At 46.6% G+C, this 24,822-nt stretch overlaps 1 protein-coding gene across 1 annotated transcript in view; it reads left to right on the plus strand.

Annotated features, from left to right (window-relative positions):
- PLSCR5 (phospholipid scramblase family member 5) overlaps positions 1-22,446 on the plus strand; it is a 74,130-nt gene extending 51,684 nt beyond the window's left edge. Inside the window, exons 6-7 of the mRNA XM_075863643.1 lie at positions 16,534-16,695; positions 22,338-22,446. Coding sequence (XP_075719758.1) covers positions 16,534-16,695; positions 22,338-22,376 — 201 coding nt within the window. The 3' untranslated portion in view covers positions 22,377-22,446. The remainder of the gene's footprint in view (positions 1-16,533; positions 16,696-22,337) is intronic.
- The last annotated feature ends 2,376 nt before the right edge of the window (positions 22,447-24,822 follow it).

Consider the following 24,822-nt stretch of genomic DNA (forward strand, 5'->3'; position numbering starts at 1 on the left):
AATTGTAAAGTGCTATGGAATATGTTGGCGCTATATAAAGATTATTATTATCATCATTATTATTCACACAGTGCAGATTTCATGCAGATTTTGTATGCATTTTTTTTAAGTCAAAACCAGATTTGGATCCAGGAGAGGAGACACTATAATCCCTCCCATTATATATTATTCCTGCTTAGGTACGCAGGGCCGCCATCAGGGGGGTATTAGGGGTACTTCTGTAAGGGGCCCGGCCAGTGGTGTAACTACCGCCGGGGGCCCGCGGCATGAGGGGGCCCGTGTCACCCGCCGGCACGGGTCCCCACCATGGCCGGAGTCTCCGCTAGCAGCCGCTATGGCTGCTACAGCGCGACGCCACTGAACACTACGGCAGAGCAGGGAGGTATCTCCCCGCTCTGCCATTAAACAAAAGACATGTATCCCCTACCCACAGGATAGGGGATACATGTGTGATCGCTGGCATTGATAGGGAGAACGGGGACTGAAATTCCCCTGAAGTTCTCCATGACAAACCTCGGACTTCCGGGGTATGTGTCGGCAGCTCCGTAGAAATGAATGGAGCGCCGGTCGCGCTTCTGCGCATGCGTGACCAGCGCTCCTTTCATTTTTATTGAGCTGCGCAGACGCCGGAAGTCAGAGGTTAGTCATGGAGAACTTCAGGGGAATTTCAGTCCCCCGTTCTCACTATCAATGCCAGCGATCACACATGTATCCCCTATCCTGTGGATAGGGGATACATGTCTTCTGTAGGACACCCTGTAGGTCAGATTTTTTGGGGGGAGTTGGGGCTGCATGGCGTTACCTACAGGGGGGCTGCATAGCGTTACCTACAGGGGGCTGTATAGCGTTACCTACAGGAGGGGCTGTATAGCGTCACCTACAGGGGGCTGTATAGCATTACCTACAGGGGGGCTGTGTAGCGTTACCTACAGGGGGGGATGTATAGTGTTACCTACAGGGGGGCTGTAAAGCGTTACCTATAGGGGGGCTGTATAGTGTTACCTACAGGGGGCTGTATAGCGTTACCTACAGGGGGGCTGTATAGCGTTACCTACAGGGGGGCTGTATGGCGTTAGCGCCATACGGCCCCCTCTGTAGATAACGCCATACAGCCCCTCTGTAGAGAACTCCATACAGCCCCCTCTGTAGATAACACCATACAGCCCCCACTGTAGAGAACGCCATACAGACCCCCTTGTAGAGAACGCCATACAGACCCTCTGTAGATGACGCCATACAGCCCCCTTTGTAGATATCTACAGAGGGGGCTGTATGGCGTTATCTACAGGGGGGCTATATGGCGTTATCTACAGGGGGTCTGTATGGCGTTATCTAGAGAGGGGGATGTATGGCAGTATGGCGTTAAAGTTGTATATAAGAAAGTTTGTTACAATGTATCAGTCAATCATCTGTGAGCTAAACGCAGCAACAGCACAAACCCCTCTCCTGTGCTAGACTCTAGGCAGATGGCTCTTATCTACACTGATACATTGTAACAAGACCATAAGCTGTGAAAGTAATAAGCCAGGACTGGTTTTAATGTTCTCATTCACAGACAGCAGGCAGAGAACTTGAAAATCATGAGGAACTGAAGCAGGAAGACAGAAAGCTGCAGAATGTCATTATACAGTAGGCTGGGGTGCTGCACCACTCGCAGGGAATTTATACGTTTAAGGTTTAATTCACACGTCGCAAAACTCGTCAAAAACGGCCCGAAAATGCCTCCCATTGATTTCAATGGGAGGCGTCGGCGTCTTTTTCCCGCGAGCAGTAAAAGGGGGGCCCAGATAATGTAGCTGTATGGGGCCCTGAAATTCCTGATGGCGGCCCTGTAGGTACCGTTCCTGGTTTTGGCTTAAAATTAAATGCACAATCTGCATTAAAATCTGCACTGTGTGATGAAGGCCTAAATAAAGTCATGTTGATAGACTTAATCATTTACATGCAGTTCAAATACACATGGTAACACAAACCCCAACATATAAACATACAAATAAATGACAACCTCAACTTTATAATTGGAAATATAGGCCGCAATGTTTATTCGACCGCAATTGTGACCGCTGCGACCCCTATAGCTACGCCACTGTACTAGTGTGTGTGTATGTATATATATATATATATATATATATATACATAGACGCACACACATTTTTTTGGGGGGGCATATATATTGGGGCTATTGACCTTGATGTTTTAAAACCTTAGTGACGTCCCTGGCTGCTAATGCTGCATTGGTGGGTCACTTAGGAGACCCAGCGATGCAGCTGAATGCTGCGGGCTGTCGTCCATGAGAAGAAGTTGGCGGGGGGCCCTAAGAAAGATTTTTGCATCGGGGCCCATGGGCCTTTAGCTACGCCCCTGGCGCCAAGGGAGTATTCTCTATTTTTTGCATCAGAGAACCACTGACCACTATATAGATGTATCAAAAATGTACACTGCACCGAACATTAACTGGTTGCCGACACAGGACGAGAATGCTCGTCCTGAGCAGCGAGTACTTGGCGCATTAGGACGAACATTCTCGTCCTGTGTGACAACCATCTGTGCACGCGATTGATAGACTAGAGAAACATCCTGTCTCCGCCGTTAACCCTTTGAATTCCACGATGAAAGCTGATCGCGGCGTTCAAGGAGAGGGGACTGCACTTGATCGCGTTGCAGAGGATAACTGTGACGCGATCAAAGCCCACAACTTGTATGGCCAGACAGCCCAGGGTCCATTGAAGGACCCAGTGGCGTAACTACCGCAGTAGCAGCCGTAGCGGCTGCTACGGGGCCCGGGACTTGAGGGGGCCCGTGCCGCCAGGCCCACCCAAATGCCCGGTGGCGCCGCTAGCAGCCGTTATGGCTGCTACAGCGGTAGCGCCGCTACTGTGGGGCCCGCGCCACCGAGCCTTACACAGGCCCTCTCATGCCTGTAGGTGTCGCTAGCACCGGAGGGGGCCCCAGTGCTAGCGGCAGCCAAATACATGTATTAGCACTGAATGGCCGGGCATGTTCCGTGCCTGACCATCCAGTGCCTTACAATGACACTGATTGGCATCATCGCGCCGCTTCCATGCTTGGAAGGTGCTGATTGGCGGGGCAAGTCATTCTGCCCCGCCAATCAGCGTCATTGGAGGACGCTCGTTCAGCTCCTGCAGACATGCTCAGAAGAGAGCATGACTGCATCGCCAGTGAACAGCGTGGGAATGGGATCATGAGAGTATGTCAAGTTTATTTATTTTTTTCCTCATAAGAATGTGAATGGCATTATCTATAGTGGGGGGGTCTATCTACAGGGGGGGGTCGTCTTTATGTGGGCTATTATATATAGGGGGCTCTATATGTGGGGCAGTAGCTACAGGGGGGTCTATATGTGGGGCAGTAGCTACAGGGGGGTCTATATGTGGGGGTGTGGGCCACTATATACAGGGGGCTCTATATGTGGGCCATTATATACAGGGGGGGTCTATATGTGGGGCAGTAGCTACAGGGGGGTCTATATGTGGGGCAGTAGCTACAGGGGGGTCTATATGTGGGGGTGTGGGCCACTATATACAGGGGGCTCTATATGTGGGCCATCATATACAGGGGGGTCTATATGTGGGGCACTATATACAGGGGGGGTCTATATGTGGGGCACTAGCTACAGGGGAGGTCTGTATGTGGGGATGTGGGCCACTATCTACAGGGGGGTCTATATGTAGTGCACAGTCTACAGGGGGAGCTATATGTGAGACACTATCTACAGAGGTGGGCTATACGTGGAGCACTATCTATAGGGGAAGCTATGGTAGGTCACTATCTACAGGGGGCACGGCGTGTGTGTGTGTGTGTGTGTGTGTGACAGTTATATTTAGATGTGTTGAGAATTTTAACTTTGTTTATAGGTGCAGAAATGTTTTAAAAGTGAGAAGCTGAAGACATCTAAATGGAAAACTGCAGAAATGGGTCATGGCTGGGAGAAATCCATCATAGATGTCTGAACCGGAGGGAGAAGAAAAGAACTAGAAACTGAGACGTCACCGGTGAGTCACTTAATGTAAATGTTTATTCTGCCTCTAATCCGTATTGTAGTCACTGTATGATCTGCAGCGAGATGATGGTGGTATGATTTTTTTTGTGAAACCGCATCTCCCAGCATATCCTTACCACTGTTCAGGCCATGCTGGGAGCTGTAGTTTTACGTCGTACAAACCTATATGCAGTGGCGTAACTACCGCTATAGCAGCCGTAGCGAATTCTATGGGGCCTGCAGCATGAGGGGGCCCGTGCCACCCGCCGGCACGGCCCCATCCCATGGCCGCAGGCTCCGCTAGCAGCCGCTATGGCTGCTACAGCGCGACGCCACTGAAGGGGTTGTTCCTACAAAAGACATGCATCCCCTATCCACAGGATAGGGGATACATGTGGGATCGCTGGGATGCCCAGCAATGAGGAGAACGGGGGACCGAAAGTCCCCTCTAAGTTCTCCATGACAAACCTCGGACTTCCGGGGTCTGTGTCAGCAGCTCCATAGAAATGAATGCATGCGTGACCAGCGTTCGTAATGGAGAACTTCGGGGGACTTTCGGTCCCCCGTTCTCCTTATCGCTGCCAGCGATCACACATGTATCCCCTATCCTGTGGATATCCTGTGGAGAGGGGATACATGTCTTTTGTAGGACACACTATAGGCCGTTTTTTTTTTGGGAGGCGGGCTATATGGTGTTATCTACAGAGGGGGTCTGTATGGCGTTATCTACAGAGGGGGTCTGTATGGCGCTATCTACAGGGGGGCTGTATGGCGTTATCTACAGATGGGGTTTGTATGGCGCTATCTACAGGGGGGCTGTATGGCGTTATTTACAGGGGGCTATGTATGGTGCTATCTATAGGGGGGCACTGTGTGGTGGAATCTATAGGGAGGCACTATCTACAATGGGGGGGGTTGTGTGATACCCAGCAGAGGGGGGGGCCAGTCAAAAGTTTGCTATGGGGCCCAGTCTTTCTTAGTTATGCCCCTGGAAGGACCCCGGGGCTATCTGAACATATTTCTGGTTTAGAGATGAGCGAACTTATGAAAAGTTCGGTTCGGCAGGTTCGCCGAATTTCGTGAAAAAGTTCGATTCGGACCGAACTAGTTCTGACCGAACCTGTAATACAAGAAAGCCCCTAAAAATCGTGTATAACACTGTTTAAAAGCCCTTAGTGTCAAAGTTACGCCAACAAAAGCCCTTTTGACCCTTTTTTTTGGCAGATGCCTGCCGGGGTTCTTCCATACATGGATGTAAAAGCAACAAGCAATGGCTTTTGAGTGCAAGCCCTCCAAAAATTGACCCTTTTTATTGGCAAGGGTGAGTAGTAGCAGCACATTAAAAGACACTGGACAGTCACAGGACAAAGCCCTGTGGTGGGGCAAGCCTGCTTGTAGCAGACGGGCGGCAGTGGAGGTGTATTGGTGGTAGTAGAGGTAGCCAACACAGATAGCAAGGGTGGTAGACTGGTAGTAGCAGCAGCACATTAAAAAAAGAGACTGGATGACAGTCACAGGACAAAGACCTGTGGTGGGGCAGGCCTGCTTGTAGCAGACGGCAGTGGAGGTGTATTGGTGGTAGTAGAGGTAGCCAACACAGACAGCAAGGGTGGTAGTAGTAGTAGCAGCAGCACATTAAAAAAAGAGACTGGACAACAGTCACAGGACAAAGCCCTGTGGTGGGGCAGGCCTGCTTGTAGCAGACGGCACTGGGGGTGGATTGGTAGTAGAAGTAGTAGCAGCACCAACAGCGGCACATTAAAAAAAGAGTGGACAGGACATAATCCCGTAGTAGCAGGCGGCAGTAACAGGCGGCAGTAACAGGCGGTAGCGGCAGTAGCAGCAGCAATGTCAGATCTAATCAGTGGCATCAGGCACAGGGGTTTTAAAATCCTCACCGATACACGCTTGATTCATTTTCAGAAACGTGAGATTTTCCAAGCTGTTGGCGGACAATCTTGTTCGCTTAGGGGTGACGAAGCCCCCTGCCGCGCTGAATACCCTCTCTGACGCTAAACTGGAGGGTGGACAAGACAGTACACCCATGGCAAACTGGGCCAGTTCTTGCCAATGATCCAATCTGCTGACCCAGAAGTCCATGGGGTCTGGGATCAGCATTTCTGACGGAGAAAGGACACAGTCCAGGTACGAGTGAACCTGGTTGTTTAGGTGCTGCACCTGGTGATGGTGAACATCCCTTTGGTGACTACAATGTGTGTCAGGTCGGGGTATTGGATGTAAAAATGTTGTCATCATATTTTCCAAACTGAATTGGCTGCTGCTGCTGCTCTGCCAGAGGCGGTGGAACGATGAGACAGTGGGGAGCGGAGAGTGGCCCCCCGGTCAGACATGCTTGCAGCAGGTGTTTGCCGTTTGAAAGCCGTGACAAGCTGGCTGCATAGCTTCTCTCGATAATTAGCCAATTTTGCCTCCCTCTCGGAAGGCGCAAAAAACTCCCCCATTCTGGCTTTATACCGAGGGTCTAAAAGTGTGGCTATCCAGTACTCATCTCTTTGCTTCATGCTAACAATACGACAGGCAGCGCGCAAGTAACGAAGCATACAGCTCGCCATCCTGGCCAGCGTTTCAGAGGGCCCGGTTGGTTCCATCTCCGCCCCATACTGCCATGGTTGTCCATCATCAAGGTCGTCGTCAGACTCGTCATCACCACCATCACTGTCATGTTGCGCGGCTGCCTCGTCCCCTATCCCTTCCTGTGATTCCAGCTCCAAATCCAGCTCCTCTTCAGGTACTGTTTCCTCATCCTCATCCTCCTCCTCAACATCCATAGCCAGATGTGATCCTTCCTCCATTCTTTGCTGAATCATCTCTGTGAGCATTTGCTCCATAATGAATATCAGCGGCATAACATCGTTCATTCCGCTAGCGTCACGGCTCACAAATCGTGTGGCCTCTTCAAAGGGCCTCAAAACGCGACATGCGTCTCTAACCAGTGCCTGAGCTCGAAATTACACTGGCTCCAAACGCTGCCCGTCTGCTGCATCAGGAAATTATTCACGGCTTTCCGCTGTTCGTACAGACGGTCCAACATGTGCAGGGTGGAATTCCAGCGTGTTGGAACGTTGCAAATCAGGCTGTGTTCTGGGAGATTGTTTTGACGCTGCAAGTCCAGGAGGGCGTGCTTAAATGCATACGAACGTCTAAAGCGAACGCAAACCCTCCTGGACATGGCCAGCACACCATTCAAACCAACATATGACTTTAAGAAGCGTGTTATGACCAGATTGATCACATGTGCCATGCAAGGAGCGTGTGTCAGGTGACCTAGACGCAGTGCAGCCACAACGTTCTTGCCGTTATCAGAGACAACATTGCCCAGTGTGAGTTTCAGAGGAGACAGCCAGCGTGCGATTTCCTCCTTGATGCACAGCAGCAGCTCCTGCCCTGTGTGGCTTTTCTCGCCCAGGCTCAGCAGGTGTAAGACAGCGTTGTGGCGCTTCACCTTGCACCTATGAAAGGAGGAGGGAGGAGGAGTGGAAGATACGCTGTGTCCTGTCGGGACCGGGAAGACCTTCAAGGAGGAAGGCAAGGAGGAGGAGTAGGAGGAGGAGGATGGTAGGCGCCTGGTGTCCGGAGTTGAACCAGAAAGATACAAGCGTGGAGGTGGTAATGCCTGGCATTGCTGTGGTGGTGCATCGGACTGCAAAATATTGACCCAGTGGGCCGTGAAAGACATGTACTGTCCCTGCCCATAGTTGCTGCTCCACGTGTCGACGGTGGCATGTACCCTGCTGCACACGGATAATTGCAAGGACTGGCACACCTTTTCCTCCACATGCTTGTGCAAGGCAGGGACAGCTGTTTTGGAGAAGTAATGTCGGCTAGGTATTCGCCACCTAGGCTGAGCGCACGTCATCAATTGCTTGAAGCCGGCGGAGTCGACCAGGTGGTACGGCAGCGACTGCACCACCAACAACTTAGCCAGGTGTGAATTAAGCCGCACGACAAGTGGATGACTGGGTATATATTGTTGCTTATTGGACGATTCCGTAATGGATAACTGACGGGACGTAGGAGGAGCACTAGATGACAGTGATGATGATGATGACAACGACATGGTGGATAAGGCCTGGCTACTACTTAGATGACAGGGACGCGGAGCAGCAGCAGCAGCTGCAGAGGGGTCTACATTAGATGTACATGATGATGGTGGGGCATGTCGATTGTCCCACATGGCCTTGTGATGCCGCTCCATGTGTTTACGTAGAGCGGTAGTTCCTGCATTGCTGCCCTGCCCACGCCTTACTTTCTGCTTGCAGATACGGCACTGTGTCATGTTTTCGTCCTCCGGGAAGGTACATAAAAATTCCCACACGGCAGAGTGCCGTAAAGAGGTAGTACCACGTCCACCACCACCACCCGAGCTTGCCCCTTGTCTGGCAGGCTTTTTTCGGGAGCCTACACCAGGATCAGTGTCGCCGTCACCGGCTCCTGAGCTGACCCTACAGCTGCAACGTTTTTCAGATTGACTTCTGCCCCTACCTCGGCTTGGCTGTTTATCACGGCCAGTGCCGCCACTACTACCCTCCTCCTCTGACGCCGTCATCACCTCGTCACCTGGTTCCCACGTCCTGTCTAAAACAACATCATCATCATAGCCTTCCTCATCATCCCCGCCACTTCTGTCACTGTGTTGTGAATGTGATGTGACATCATGGCGGGCTCCTTGCCCCCCCTCATTACTGCGTCTGCCACCACGGCTACCACCACCAACACCCCCACTACCGCAGCTATGCGTCTCGGACACCGCTTCCACCTCCACCACCGCCACAACACACTCCGTTGGCTGACTCGCAGAAAACAAATCATCATCATCATCACTATGTTGTTCAGTATCTTCCTTCGCACCCGAGGAGATGTCTCTTAGGACTCTCAGGAAAGATGGCTTCCCGCTAGGAAGGGGGAGCGAAGACATAGATGATGGAATGGAAACGCTAGAAATACCTATATTACTACTGTCACTGTGCCAAGGAACTGTAGAGGATCTGGAATCCAACGAAACCTGGCTTGAAGCCAGATCGTCAGAGTCTTCCTGCTGAGATGACCGCGAGCCAGCCAACCAGTCCACAATGGCCGTATTGTCTAAAGTAACCCACCCAACGGAGGAGATGGACAAGTCTGGCTTGCTGATACTACTACCAGCAGGCACATGGCAGCTGCTACTAGTGGAACTGGGCACATGTCTTGTGCCACAAATGCTGGTACTAGGTCTGGCACCAACAGATCCAACATTTGGACTGGAAGAGGAGATGGCATGGGTGTTTTTTCCTCTACCCCGTCCTTTCACAACCTTTTTTTTCCCAGACATTTCACTGCTGGAGTGCAGCAAGTTGAATCAAAACCTGGGGGATGAGCCCCTTCTAAAAGCGTATTCACACACTGACACTGGCTTGGCAAATGGCAATGAATGAGAATTTCTATCAGCCACGCCGCAGTGCACTCAGGGAATGCTGGGCCTTGTAGTACTACTACTACCACTACTACAAAGGCTGCCTGTATTGCAAGTTATATTGTTATTTGTTTGTTATGTTAACGGCCGGGGATAAGCCCCTTCTAAAAGCGTATTCACACACTGACACTGGCTTGGCAAATGGTAATGAATGAGAATTTCTATCAGCCACTCCGCAGTGCACTCAGGGAATGCTGGGCCTTATAGTACTACTACTACTACAAAGGCTGCCTGTATTGCAAGTTGTATTGTTATTTGTTTGTTATGTTAACGGCCGGGGATGAGCCCCTTCTAAAAGCGTATTCACACACTGACACTGGCTTGGCAAATGGCAATGAATGAGAATTTCTATCAGCCACGCCGCAGTGCACTCAGGGAATGCTGGGCCTTGTAGTACTACTACTACCACTACTACAAAGGCTGCCTGTATTGCAAGTTGTATTGTTATTTGTTTGTTATGTTAACGGCCGGGGATGAGCCCCTTCTAAAAGCGTATTCACACACTGACACTGGCTTGGCAAATGGCAATGAATGAGAATTTCTATCAGCCACGCTGCAGTGCACTCAGGGAATGCTGGGCGTTGTAGTACTACAAAGCCTGCCTGTATTGCAAGTTGGATGCAACGGGGATGAGCCCCTTCTAAAAGCGTATTCACACACTGACACTGGCTTGGCAAATGGCAATGAATGAGAATTTCTATTAGCCAAGCCGCGGTGCACTCAGGGAATGCTGGGCCTTGTAGTACTACTAGGCTGCCTGTATTGCAAGTTGGATTGTTATTTCGTTATGTTAATGGCCGGGGATGAGCCCCTTCTAAAACCGTATTCACACTGACACTGGCTTGCCAAATGGCAATGAATGAGAATTTCTATCAGCCACTGTGCACTGACTCAGGGAATGCTGGGCGTTGTAGTACTACAAAGCCTGCCTGTATTGCAAGTTGGATGCAACGGGGATGAGCCCCTTATAAAAGCGTATTCACACACTGGCTGAGTAGTGAGTAGTGGATGAGCCCCTTCGATTTCTGGATTCCTGCCTTTTAGATTCCTAAGGGCATGCCCCCACGTGGCGGATTTCCTCCGCAACTGTCCGCATCAATGCCGCACAGAATCTGCGTTGCAGATTCTGCGGCGGATCTTCCCAAAATGTGCAGTAAATTGATGCGGACTAGCTGCTGCGGACTGCGGGAAAAGTGCTTCCCTTCTCTCTATCAGTGCAGGATAGAGAGAAGGGACAGCACTTTCCCTAGTGAAAGTAGACGGATTTCATACTTACCGGCCGTTGTCTTGGTGACGCGTCCCTCTTTCGGCATCCAGCCCGACCTCCCTGGATGACGCGGCAGTCCATGTGACCGCTGCAGCCTGTGATTGGCTGCAGCCGTCACTTAGACTGAAACGTCATCCTGGGAAGCCGGACTGGAGACAGAAGCAGGGAGTTCTCGGTAAGTATGAACTTCTTTTTTTTTTACAGGTTGCTGTATATTGGGATCGGTAGTCACTGTCCAGGGTGCTGAAACAGTTACTGCCGATCGCTTAACTCTTTCAGCACCCTGGACAGTGACTATTTACTGACGTCTCCTAGCAACGCTCCCGTAATTACGGGAGCCCTATTGACTTCCTCAGTCTGGCTGTAGACCTAGAAATACATAGGTCCAGCCAGAATGAAGAAATGTCATGTCCAAAAAGCAAGACGCATCCACACCACACATAACATGTGCATGACATCTACGGACTTCATTGCGGAATTTAGAATCTCCATTGAAGTCAATGGAGAAATTCCGCCATGAGTCCGCAACCAGTCCGCCACTGGTCCGCAACAGACAGAGCATGCTGCGGACACCAAATTCCGCTCCGCAGCCTATGCTCCGCAGCGGAATTTTACGCATCGTCTAAACGAACACTGCTAAATAGAAGTGGAAGTCAATGGAGAAACGGCTCCGCTGCGGATTAACGCTGCGGAGTGTCCGCAGCGGAATTCAAGTGCAATTCCGCTACGTGGGGCTTTAGCCTAAAGCTTTCCCTTACTGCACAGAGATGCTATCCCTACAGCTCCTGTCTGTAAAATGGCCGCTGTGCTCCGTGCATAGACTTTTATTGCAGGCTTGAGCCCGCCCCTATGCTGCCTCCCGATTGGCTGGGAGAGCCGTTTGCAAGGCATTATGGGGTAGCCTGATGTCAGGTGATCTTGTGAAATCCTCCATTTTAGATGTAACATGTGGCAGGCGCCAAAATGTAGCCGGGTTCGGTCAAAACGGTCAAAACGGGTTCGGCCGAACCCGGTGAAGTTCGGATTCGCTGCGAACCTAACTTTTCCGGAAGTTCAGACCGAAACCGGGTTCGGTTGTCCCTGTTCGCTCATCCCTATTCCTGTTGTTACTGAGGTATGCCCTAACAAATGACTGTGTACAATCAGTAACATGCTAATGTATTAGCATATAGATCTATGCCAGTACATTACAGTTACAAAATCAAAATGATAATTCCCTTTATGGGATTAAAAAAAAAAGTTAAATGAATGTAAACATTTTTTAGGATAAATAAATAAATAAAAAGTTACAAAATATACACAGAAAAACATTTTGTTATAATAAATAAACTTTTTAAAATATGTCCCAAAACATGAAATAATATAGACATATTTGGTATCGCCACGACCGTAACAACCTGTACAACAAATGTATAACATTATTTATGATGATCGGTGTATGGTGTAAAAAAAAAAAATTAAAACTGCTGCGGAACTGCTTTTTTTCTGCATTTTCGCCAAAATAAAAATTTGTAGTAATTAAACAATAATGTATTCGTACCAAAAAATGTTACCTACATAAAGTACAACTCGTCCCGCAAAAAACAAAATCTCATACAACTACGTCGTACAAAAAATAGAAGAGTTATGAGCGTCGGGATGCAAAGAGGGAAATGTAAAAAAATTGTTCTGTCCTCAAGGCCAAAATTGGTTGTGTCCTTAAGGGGTTAAACCTTAAAAGGACATGGTGTTAAAAAGTGTACATTTACTTTAAGGGTATGTGCACACACACTAATTACGTCCGTAATTGACGGACGTATTTCGGCCGCAAGTACCGGACCGAACACAGTGCAGGGAGCCGGGCTCATAGCATCATACTTATGTACGATGCTAGGAGTCCCTGCCTCTCCGTGGAACTACTGTCCCGTACTGAAAACATGATTACAGTACGGGACAGTTGTGCTGCAGAGAGGCAGGGACTCCTAGCGTCGTACATAACTATGATGCTAGGAGCCCGGCTGCCTGCACTGTGTTCGGTCCGGGACTTGCGGCCGAAATACGTCCGTCACTTACGGACGTAATTAGTGTGTGTGCACATACCCTAAGAAAAATGAATGGAAAGTTAACAAGTTCATGAGGATCTATCACACCAACTCACTGTGTTATAGGACTGAAGGAAAAGTCACAAGTCAAACCAACTTTTAGTTCTGGGCTTGATCTGTAGTCTAGACCTGATCTCTGGCCTGTATTCCCAGACCCTGTACTAGTCATTTTCCAGCTTGTTGTATCTGCTATGACAAAACTGTGATGATAACGTTTCTTCTTGCTGATGAGTAAAATCTACTATATATCTACATTTTTGATAATGATCAGACTCATTTACATACCGGAGCTTTGCACTTTAGGCTCAATGCTCATTAAATTTAGTGGAGCGCAGAAATATTTTGTGATAATTAACTCTTTATCGCATTACATGTCACAATGGCACTGAGCACAGTCTAGTGCTATATAACAGCACAACAGCTACGGAAAATAAACACATTCCTGATCATTAGCATCGTGTTACATTTTACATCCAGCTACAGATCTAATAATTCCTTTACATTTGCCATTGACAGACAGGATTTTTTTTTTTTTGAGCCCTACGAATATTCGCCAGCTCGTGGTTTTGCATCTAATTATCACATGAGTCTTTGTTTCTGAAGTTCCTTTTGTTGGCACCGAAGCCAGCATGCGTTGCAGGTGTAGTGAAGAAAATCTAAAAGACTAAAAGCAGCCTACGAGGCAAAGACGTCTGCTTTGTGCTTTGAAGATATTACTAAAAAAACACATTAAATATTCCCTTTCTCAGAGATTACGATGTGATGAGCTCGGTGCTGCCAGTAATCCGTTACCTTTATGAAGGTTTTGGTATCCTGCCACAAAAAATAAGAGTGAACGCTTTATTGTACGGTGTGTGGCGCACGAGGAGAAAATCACAACGGCATTTTGACTGAAGAGGAATGTAAGAATAAAGAACATCTCTGACCTGAAACTTAGTTGTTAAAGAACAAACCTACAGCTGACTACAATATTCAAAGGCTTGCGTGGTGTACGGCTCGCACAGCTTTATGCACATGCCAAGGACATTTACACTATCAAACATACGGTTATTATATTCTTTTGCTGACAACATCTTCATGTGGGTATCTTTATGTGGGCAGACTTATTTATCTTGTTGCTTATATATCACCATCATATTTGTACACAGATTACAATTTCTCCTATCAGATTATGCACCCCGCTGCACTGGAGCTCTGCAGGTAGGAGGCGCCACTGCTACTTATAATAGTCCATTACATTACAATGGAAGAGACTAAGGGCCTGTTCACATCAGCGCTGGCTTCAGTTTAGGATTTCCATTCATCTGTTCCGTCAGAGGCACAGATGAACAGAAAAATAAACGGATAGCATCGCTTCCGTTTGCATCACCATTGATTCCAATGGTACTTTTTTGTTCCAGTTTGCCTCAGTTCCGCTAAATTTCAGTTTGTTTTTCTTTACAGAAATAACTGCACAGTCGGCAGCACTATTGCTTCCGTGAAAATATGGAAACCTAGCGGAATGGAGGCAAACTGAAACCAACTGAAACAAAAAAAATACCATTGAGATCAATCGCGATGCAAACGGAAGTGATGCTTTCCGTTTAGGATTTCCGTTTATCTGTTACGTCAGAGGAACAGATGAACGGAAAGCCAAACGGAAGACAGCATTGATGTGAACAAGCCCTAAGTTAATGATTTCCATTCATGGCTCACAATGACAGAAACCATGGCGAAAACTGACGGAACCAATGCGACAGACCCAGCGCTTCCAGTATTTTCCTGGTTCTACTCCTCTGATGGAGCAGAACATTGGAACCTGCAACGCAGATGTAAACACAGCCTTGAAGGCTATGTAAACCTCTGAACACTTTTCTTTTCTTTTTTAATAAAGCAATGTATCCAGGATACATAGAAGCTGTAGCTCAAAAAGAAAAAAATAAATAATAAAAAAAACAATTAAAAAGTTGCATTAAACACCATGATACATTGTTTCATCTAAAAAAAGTGTTCAAAGGTTTACATAACCTTTAACTGCTTGCCGACAAAGGACGAGAATACCCGTCCTGAGCGGCGGGTACTTGGTGCATTAGGATGACTATTCTCCAGTGTCCGCGTGCCACGATGAGCAGGACAGCGGCTGTAATACACAGCCGCAGCCCCGCTCTATCGGCGGAGAGAAGAGAAACCTCTTCTCTCTGCCATTAATCCCTTGAATGGCGCGATCAACGCTGATCGCGGCATTCAAAGCTAAAGTGAGAAGGGGGTTTCCCCCTTGATAGCGTCACAGGAAATCCCTGTGACGTGATCAATGGCTATACCTGGTATGGGCAGACAGCTCAGGATCCATTGAAGGACCCTAGGGCTGTCTGACCATATTTCCTGTTGTTAGGGCATACTTAGGTATGCCCTAACAACTGCCTGTGTACAATCAGTACACAGGCTAATGTACTGGCATATATATATATATATATATATATATATATATATATATATATATATATATATAAAGTTTTGTTAAATAAAAAAAATACACAAAAATACACATTCTTTACAAAAAATAAACTTTTCAAAATATAAGTCCCAAAACATGAAATAATACATGCATATTTGGTATTGCCACATCCGTAAAAACCTGTACACTAAATGTATAATGTTATTTATGATGATTGGTGCATGGTGTAAAAAAATAAATAAAGAAAACGACAGCGGAACTGCTTTTTTTCTACGTTTTTGCAAGAATAAAAATTTATAGAAATTAAACGATAGTGTAAATGTACCAAAAAATGGTACCTATAAGTACAACTCGTCCCGCAAAAAATAAAGTCTCATATAGCTACGTCGGACAAAAAATGAAAAAGTTAGGAGCGCCGTGTCCTCAACCGGTTAAAGAACATCTGCAAGTGAATTACAGAAATTACCAGTAAATATAAGCACTTTATTTCTCCTTTTTTTTGTCAATCTATTAAAAATTATTTTCAGTTGCTTGAGTTTTTGAAACACCAATATCGCTGTCACTACCGATCCTATATGGTCATTATCTGACACCTTGATTTTCCACCCACCTGAATGGGAAATCTGCTTAGCTTTGTAGATGATACGACGTATCACTAAATAACTCTACATATTTGCCAGGAGAGGGGTGACATCACTAACAGGGGTGTAACTAGATAGAGCCGGGCCCTCTGATAAGCCCCATGCACTTCCCCTGATTGGAACCCCCCAGATCATACAAAAAAAAAAATAATTTACCACTCCTGGACGTTGTGTGATGCGTCGCAAACAACGTCTAGACATTGCGTGCTGGGGCCTGATGTGACAGCCTGAGGGGGTCTAGAGTGTGCTGCCTGTGGATCCCCTTTACCTTTGGGCCCCCTGCAGGCTTCCATTCTATGCGGCCCGGGTGCGATCGTTACACATCACTGATCCCTGGGGAAGCTGTAATAATGGCTATACTGATTCTCACCCAAATCTAAATAGCACTTGATAGAAGAGGACAAAAGGACTTCTATTTCCTGAGTTTTTATTTTTATGCATAGGGTAGCACTACTTAACACTTTATGTGTTGTCTACATATATTGTACTGTGTTTATTTGGTGCACTGATAATCATAATGGAAATAAGTAGTGGCGCTACAAATGTAGAACACTCATATCTTTACTGAATACCCTTGGTGTGACTGAAAAAAATGATGTCTTGTGACAATATCTTCCACTTTCTATTTTATATTCTGTAGGTGAAGACATTAAATGAAAAGTCAATCATTGGGAAGATTTCCAAATACTGGTCTGGATTTGTTAATGATGTGTTCACTAATGCTGATAACTTTGGCGTCGAATTTCCAGCAGACCTTGACGTGAAGCTGAAAGCCGCTTTGATTGGCACCTGCTTTCTTATAGTAAGTACAGTAAATGCGTTTGTTATGCATTGCGGATATGGATAATTAGCCGAGCTCCCATGGATATCTGTATTTAATTAAGCCTCCTGATCATGCTTTCAGTCATTCTTACAGTATCCGAGCTGACTTAGAGGGAGGGAAAGTCTAGGGGGTGGAAATGCATTACTTTATCCACAGTGCTTAGCGTTGTTCCCTTGCAGTGCTGAAGCTGCTGGTTCAAATCCAGACAGATTGCTATGTTTTGAACCTTGTATATTTTCCTAACGTTTGCAGGGGTTACCATCAAGGGTTCTGTTTTCCTCCTTCCATTCACATTCATACTGGTAGGTTAATTGGCTTCTAACTAGTTAAGTGTGTGCCTGTTGTTGGGAATTATGAGAATTATAATGTGAGTAAACATGGACAGAGCTTTATAGGAGCTGGTAAATAGCACAATACATTGCAATACACAAGCATTGAAGTGTATTGTACTGGCGATTGCTGGTTCAAATCTCCTTTGAGACATTTATAAAAAGAAAGAGTTAAATAATGTTTTTAGCAACATGCAAAAAAAAATAAAAATATTAAAATGTTCAAAAAACATTCCTTTTACCATTTCTCCCCTAAAGTAATGTAACACTTTTTAACTATTTAACCCGCAGGGTGAATGCTGTAAACAAATAAACAGAAGTGCAGTTTTTTCTTCACCTTCGCTCACAAAAAATGGAATAAAAAGTGAAAAAAATAATTGAATGTAGCCCAAAATAGTATCAACAAAAACAGATCACACCACAAAAAACAAGCCCTCACATTGCTGTATTGATGGGAAAATAAAAAGGGACTCAGTCTATGTCGGCCTATATTAAGGAGAATTTGGAGAGGGGTTTCATACGGAAGTCCTCCTCCTGGGTCAGGGCCGGGTTCTTTTTCGTCTAAAAGAAGGATGGATCTCTTCGACCCTGCATCAACTACCGGGGTCTCAACCAGATCACGTTCAAAAATAGACATCTGTTGACATTGATTTCAGAACATTTTGACCGCATACGAGGAGCCAAGATTTTTTCTAAACTAGACCTGCGTGGGGCTTACAACCTAATCTGGATTCGCCGGGGTGATGAATGGAAGATGGCATTTAACATCCGAGACGGGCACTATGAATATCTGGTGATGCCCTTTGGCCTGTGTAACGCTCCCGCGGTCTTCCAAGGATTCATCAATGACATCTTCCGTGACCTCGTCTGTGTTGTGGTCTATCTCGATGACACCTTAATTTTTTCTCCAGACCCGTTGACTCATCAGAGACATGTCCGTCATGTTCTGCTGCGATTGAGGGATAATCACCTGTATGCCAAGCTGTAGAAGTGCATGTTTGAGACTAATTCTCTACCCTTCCTGGGATACATAATCTCGGACCAAGGTCTAAAGATGGATCCGGAATGGATTCTGGAATGGCCACGTCCTCAAGGCTTAAGGTCCATACAGCATTTCTTGGGATTCGCCAATTTCTATCGGCAGTTCATCCCAAGCTTCTCCTCACTGACAATTCCCATCTCTACCCTCACCAAAAAAGGCATGAACGCCAAGGTGTGGAGTCCAGAGGCTGAATCCGCATTTAATAGCCTAAAGAGTGCCTTCACGTCAGCCTCTACCCTACATCATCTTGATGTATCTCGACAGTTTTCGTTGGAGGTGGACACCTCCTCGGTTGGTGCTGGAATACTTCTGTTCCAGAGAGGTCCCAAAGACAAGGCAGTGGTACTTTTCTCTTCCGCATAGCGCAACTACTCGATTGGGGTTTGGGAGTTATTGGCCATCAAGTTGGCTCTGGAGAAATGCAGACATATACTAGAGGGCACAGCTCATCCCATCCTGATTTTTACTGACCACAAGAACCTCACCTTTCTCCAGACGGCCCAACGGCTGAACCCCCATTAAGCCAGGTGGTCGCTGTTCTTTGCCCGATTCCAGTTTGAGCTCCACTACCGCCCGGCCAACGAGAATGTTGTGAGGGCCGATGCCTTGTCTAGGTCGTTTGAGACAGAGGACACCATGAAGTCTCCACAAAATATTATTGATCCATCCTGCATTATCTCTGTCAACCCTCTGCATGTTGGAGACATCCCTCCAGGGAGGACTTTTGTGCGCCTGGCAGACAGAGTGAGAATCCTCCACTAGGGACACAGCTCCATACTGGCAGGTCACGCGGGTACCCGTAAGACCCGATAACTGATTGCCTGTCATTTCTGGTGGCCCACAGTGCCCAAAGACATCATGGACTTTGTTTCGTCCTGCACGGTGTGCGTGGTTAATAAGGTTGCTCACTCCAAACCTGCTGGCCTGCTCCAGCCACTGCCTGTTCCCGATGCTCCCTGGTAGCATATAGAAATGGACTTTGTTACGGACCCGCCTCCCTCTGCTGGATGTAGTATGGTCTGGGTGGTGGTGGACCGATTTTTGAAGATGGCTCATTTCGTTCTGCTGACTGGTTTACCTTCTGCTTCTCGACTGGCCAACCTCTTCATCCAACACATCTTCCAGCTGCACGGCTTACCTCGGCATATCGTGTCTGATCGGGGGGTTCAATTCACCTCAAGGTTCTGGAGAGCCCCCTGTAAACTCCCCAATGTAAAGTTGGACTTTTCCTCAGCCTACAATCCCCAGTCCAATGGCCAAGTCGAGAAGATCAATAAGATCATTAAGAACTACCTACAACACTTCATCTCCAGGCAGCATGATAACTCGGTGCAGCTTCTTCATTGGGCCGAGTTCTCGTATAATAACCATACAAGCGAGTCCAGAAGAACCACACCGTTCTTCATAGTCTACGGCCAACACCCACAAATTCCTCTCCCGGTGTCCATTACGTCTGAGGTGCCCGCAGCTGATTCTGCTTTTAGGGCCCTCTTGCAGATCTGGCATCAAACCCGATCCTCCATTCTGCTGGCCGTCGACCGCATGAAACGAAAGGCAGGAACAAGGAGAAGAGAACCTCCCCAGTTTCTTCCAGGTACCAAGGTCTGGCTGTCCTCTAGAATTATCCGTCTGAGGGTGCCGTCTTATGAGGTTGCTCCCTGGTTCCTCGGACCCTTCGAGATCTTGCAACAGATCAACCATGTCTCCTACAAGCTTCGGCTGCCTCCTACCCTCAAGATCGCCAACTACTTCCATGTCTCCCTCCTGAAGCCTATGATCCTGAACCTCTACACCAAGATTCCTAGTTCTGCAGTTGCCCCCAGCGGTTCATCGGATACATTCGAGGTTAAGGAGATCCTGCACACCAAGAGAGTAGGAAGAAGACCTTTTTATTTGGTGGATTGGAGGGGGTTTGGTCCAGAGGATAGGTCCTGGGAGCCAGAGGAGAACCTCAATGCTCCTACCCTCCTGAGGAAGTTTCTCTCCTGCTCTGGCCCCAAGAGGAGGGGCTGTAAGTGGGGGGATACTGTGACGCCCATGGCCGCAGACTATCGGGATTACACACCCCCTGACGGCCACAGCCATGGATCAGTGGGCGCTGGCCCGCATCTTCTCCTCAGGAGACGCCAGCGCTCACTTCCGCTTCACTCTGCTGTGTCCCGTAGGCCAGCGCGCGCACCTGAATAATATACCATATAAGCCCATGATCACCCTGGACTATAAGTAGGGACCTTTCCCTTCCTTCATTGCCTGAGCATTGTTGTGTTACCCGTGTTAGTCTTTACAAATTGTCCCTTAGTAATTTCCAGTTCCCAGTGTTCCCATTCCTGCTACCTGTATCCCGTGCTACCTTGTTCCTGTGCCGTAAAGAGTTGGAGTCGTGTTGTGCCGTATACTATACCTTCCGTGTTACACCGTGCCTGGTGTCTGCCTGCTGCCAAGATCTCATCCGAGCCTACCATCGCTACTGTCTGAAGTTACCACAGTTACCGTTATCCGAACTATAGACTTTGACTTGGTATCCTGTTGGCCAGCTGGTATCTCGCTATGGCAGTACGGCCCAGTGGATCCACGCACCCATCGTAACAGTAGGAACCAGCATTAAACTAATTAAAATCATCCAGGGCAGAAAGGGAGGAGTGCAAGATCAAAAATGGAGGCAGTCACTAAACCCGCATATACAAATCACATAAACAACACAAAAATTTGAACAGCACATTCCAACAAAATGAAACAAAACGTGTATACAGGTGCAAGAACGCCTGTGAGTGCAAACTTATACAGCACACAAGAAAATGGCGACAGCACACTGCAAACACTAATGCCACCTAAGCCACTAAATATAAATAAATATGCATTACTGCTAAATATACTTACAATAGGGAGGTTCTCAGCGCACATTTTGATCAAATTGTCATGCCTGACGAAGATCTCGGTGCGAGATCGAAACGTGTTGCAGCACAGCCCTTTATTATTTTTTTATCTGCATCTGAAATAAAATCTGTGTTATACACCAACGATTACGTGGAATCAGTGAAATCACTCACGTCTGAGCACCCGTTCCAAGGAGCATCTTTTTTCCAAAATTTCGCCATTTGATCAAATTGTGTGAGCCCACCTGCCACGACAAGGCGACCCCTATAATGTGGGAACCTACGTTGCACATACATACACCCAGAACTTGGACTAAGCCTACATATACTTGGGGATGGTAGGAACAAGCATTAAACTAATTAAAATCACCCAGGGTAGAATGGGAGGAGTGCACGGTCAAAAATGGAGACAGTCACTAACCCCCCATATATGAATCACGTAAACGCAAAAATTTGAACAGCACATTCCAACAAAATGAAACAAAACGTGTATATAGGTGCAAAAACGCCTGTGATTGCAATTTTTTTACAGCACACAAGAAAATGGCGACAGCACACTGCAAACACTAATGCCACCTAAATCGCTAAATATAAATAAATATGGATTACTGATAAATCTACTTACAATAGGGAGGTTCTAAGGGCATATTTTGATCCAATTGTGTGAGCCCACCATATATATAAATATAAATGAGCTGCAGCAGCATGGAGGACATTATACAGCAGTAGTGAGCAGTGTCGCTGTAAATCCAGTACAGGAGTGACATGTAACTTAACAGGAAGCTGCAGCGGCATCTGTCTGTGTCTTTTTCACTCTGCTCCTGCTCATTCCTCCCCTCTCCGTAGACTTGTGTTGGCAGTGTGTATGTATCTCTTTCTGTTCCATCTTCCTGCTCCCCCTCTCTTCTTCATACTTGTATTAACAGTGTGTCTGTGTCTTCTCTCTCTCTCTTTCTCTGCCCCCTCCTCCTGCTACCCCCTCCCCTCTCCAAAGACATCTATTGGCAGGCAGTAAACCCCCCCCCCCACACTTTCTGCAATCCGTCTCCTCTTCGCTGTAACTATAGATGGATTTTGCTTAACAACAGGGTGGGCAGCAGATTACAGGTCAGGAGACACCTAGTGGTAGTAACTTCACACAGAACTTACATGGATAAAACCACTACATTTTAGCAGTAAGTAAATTACAAATTTGATCTATATCAGGTAAACTATTAGATTAGCATAAATTGTTTGAAAAAAGTTTGTATCCATTTTGAATTACAATTCCTCAATATATTGTTTGAAGTGATATTGAGCCAGAGTTTGAGGGGGGCGCAGGTACATTGCTTTATATTAAAAGCAGCACCAATTTATAATATTTTGTATATTTTTCAGGACTTGATGTACTTTGAGCAATCGTCAGATGGCATATGAAGATTTTGAAAGGGACTTTTCATTTTGATAAAAAAAAACTTGAGATGATGAAGAAAAGAAACTAAAGACTAAAGGCCATTTCACATGGGCCAATAATCGAGCGAACGAGCACTCATATAAACGCTCGCTCCTGGCCCTAATTAAACAGGGAGTGATCAGCAGATGAACGGGCAAACGCTGCTTCATCGGCCGATCACATCTTTGATTGAGCCAAATACTGGTCGCTTGTCAGAAGCACATCTCTCTGTGTAAACAAGGGATGTGCTGCTGACAGGATGAAAAATGTATGAGGAAGAATGATCGTATTAACGATCGCTCTTCCCCATGTATTCCGACCATTGCGCCATGTAAACGAGCGCTGATCGTTGTGCTATATCGTTGCTGGCCAGAAAATCTGTCCGTGTAAAAACACTTTATGTTCCCACACACTGGATTCGCTGAAGATTTTCTGCAACAGAAAATTTGCAGAAGAATGTAAAAAAAAACACAGGTAAATCAGTCGCGGAAATGCTGCAGTTTTCCCAAGCGATTTTATCAGCGGATTTAGTCTCAAGCAACAATTCTAGCAAAGTATATGTGCACCTGCGGATTTCCAGCGGTTGCTACTGCGTTTCCACTGCGTAAACGCTGTATAAACCGCAACAAAAATCATCTATTGCAAAATGTATGCTCCCCATTCAAGTCTACGTATGAGCCAAATACGCAGCATCGCCGCACAGAACCTGTAGCATAAATTAACACTTTCCAAATGAATTTTCAGCAAAGTTTGGCTGAGATTCGCTTAATCTCATTCACTCTGCTGTTACTGTAAATGCTGCGGAATTTCCGAACAGATTTCCGTTGTGGAAATTTTGCACCATTTGCGCTGTGTATTCACACCCAGCATATTGCTAAGTTTTTCGTGGAATTTTGGATGGCTTTTTATTTTAGTTTTTTTTTAAGTCTATAGTGAAATATAAAATGCACTACACAAAACTGAGTTTTGGTTTAGGGCGTTTTTCAGGCAATTTTGTGGTTAGTGGCGGTTATTTTAGGCATTTTTCCCAAAGGATTTTCTAGAGGACTTGAAAAATGCCAACATTTTTCATTTTGTACATGCTTTTTTTTTTGGGCGTTTTGAAGTCCTATAGAGAAGCCTATGGGAAAAACGCCTAAAAAAAATGCCATACCCAGAGCATGCAGCGTTTGGAGAAAAACTCCACTGACCACAAAATTGCCTCAAAAACGCCACAAACCCAGATGCAGTTGTATGTAGTGTTTTTTCAATTTTAATATAGACTTTAATGTCAAATCCGGCCGCAGTAAAAAAAAAAAAAAGCATAAATAAAAGTCGTTAAATAGCCACGAAAAACACAACAAAATGATGTGTAAAACCAGCCTAACGTTGGGCTCCCACAGTGCAGATTTGCTACAGATTTTGTATGTGGTTTTTTTTTTAGCCAAAACCAGAATTGGATCCAGTAGAGCAGACCTATAAGGCCTTTCTTTGGGTGTGTTCACACAGAGTTTTTTTGGCACTGTTTGTGACACAGAAACCGCTCTGGAAACCCCGGCAAAAAACGTCCAAAATTGTCTCCCATTGATTTCAATCAGAGACGGAGGCATTCTTTTCCAAAAGCATCATGCCCTTTTTCAGGCGTTTCCGTCTCTGACCTTCCATTGACATCAACGATGCTGTTTTATCCTTGCGGCGCTCAATGACTGCGGCCGAAAAACGCCACAAAAACGTGGCACAGAGTGCAGGCTGGTCAAAGCCTGCCTCGAAATTCCTGAAGGATTTTTGAGGCAGATTTTTCCGCCTGCAACAAACTCTGTGAACTAGGCCGTAATATCTTCCATTTAGGTTTTAATCCTGGTTTTGGCTAAAGAAAATAGCATGCAAAATCTTCAGGAAATCTGCACTGTGTAAGGGTGTAATTTCACAGTTTGGCGGCCGCATGCGGATGAAATCACACCCACGTGTGGTGGCCAATGACCTCGTGATTTTGCCGCTAACAAGTTGTACAGCTATCCACCATAGATGGGCGTGGATTCGTCCGTATGTGGCCACCGCAGTAAATAAATTATACAGTAAATACCTGAAAACAATAGAAATGACTGTACACAAAATTAGCACTTGTCATTTTAGGCTGGATTCACACGAGCATTTTCGGTCTGTAAAGGACTGAATGTATTTCGGCCGCAAGTCCCGGACCGAACACACTGCAGGGCTCCTAGCATCATAGTTATGTACGACGTTAGGAGTCCCTGCCTCTCCGTGGAACTACTGTCCCGTACTGAAAACATGATTACAGTACGGGACAGTTGTCCTGCAGCGAGGCAGGGACTCCTAGCATCGTACATAACTATGATGCTAGGAGCCCGGCTTCCTGCAGTGTGTTCAGTCCGAGACTTGCGGCCGAAATACGTTCCGTCCTTTACGGACCGAACATGCTCGTGTGAATCC

The sequence above is a fragment of the Rhinoderma darwinii genome, chromosome 4, assembly GCF_050947455.1.
Source record: "Rhinoderma darwinii isolate aRhiDar2 chromosome 4, aRhiDar2.hap1, whole genome shotgun sequence".
NCBI classification, from domain to species: Eukaryota; Metazoa; Chordata; class Amphibia; order Anura; family Rhinodermatidae; genus Rhinoderma; species Rhinoderma darwinii.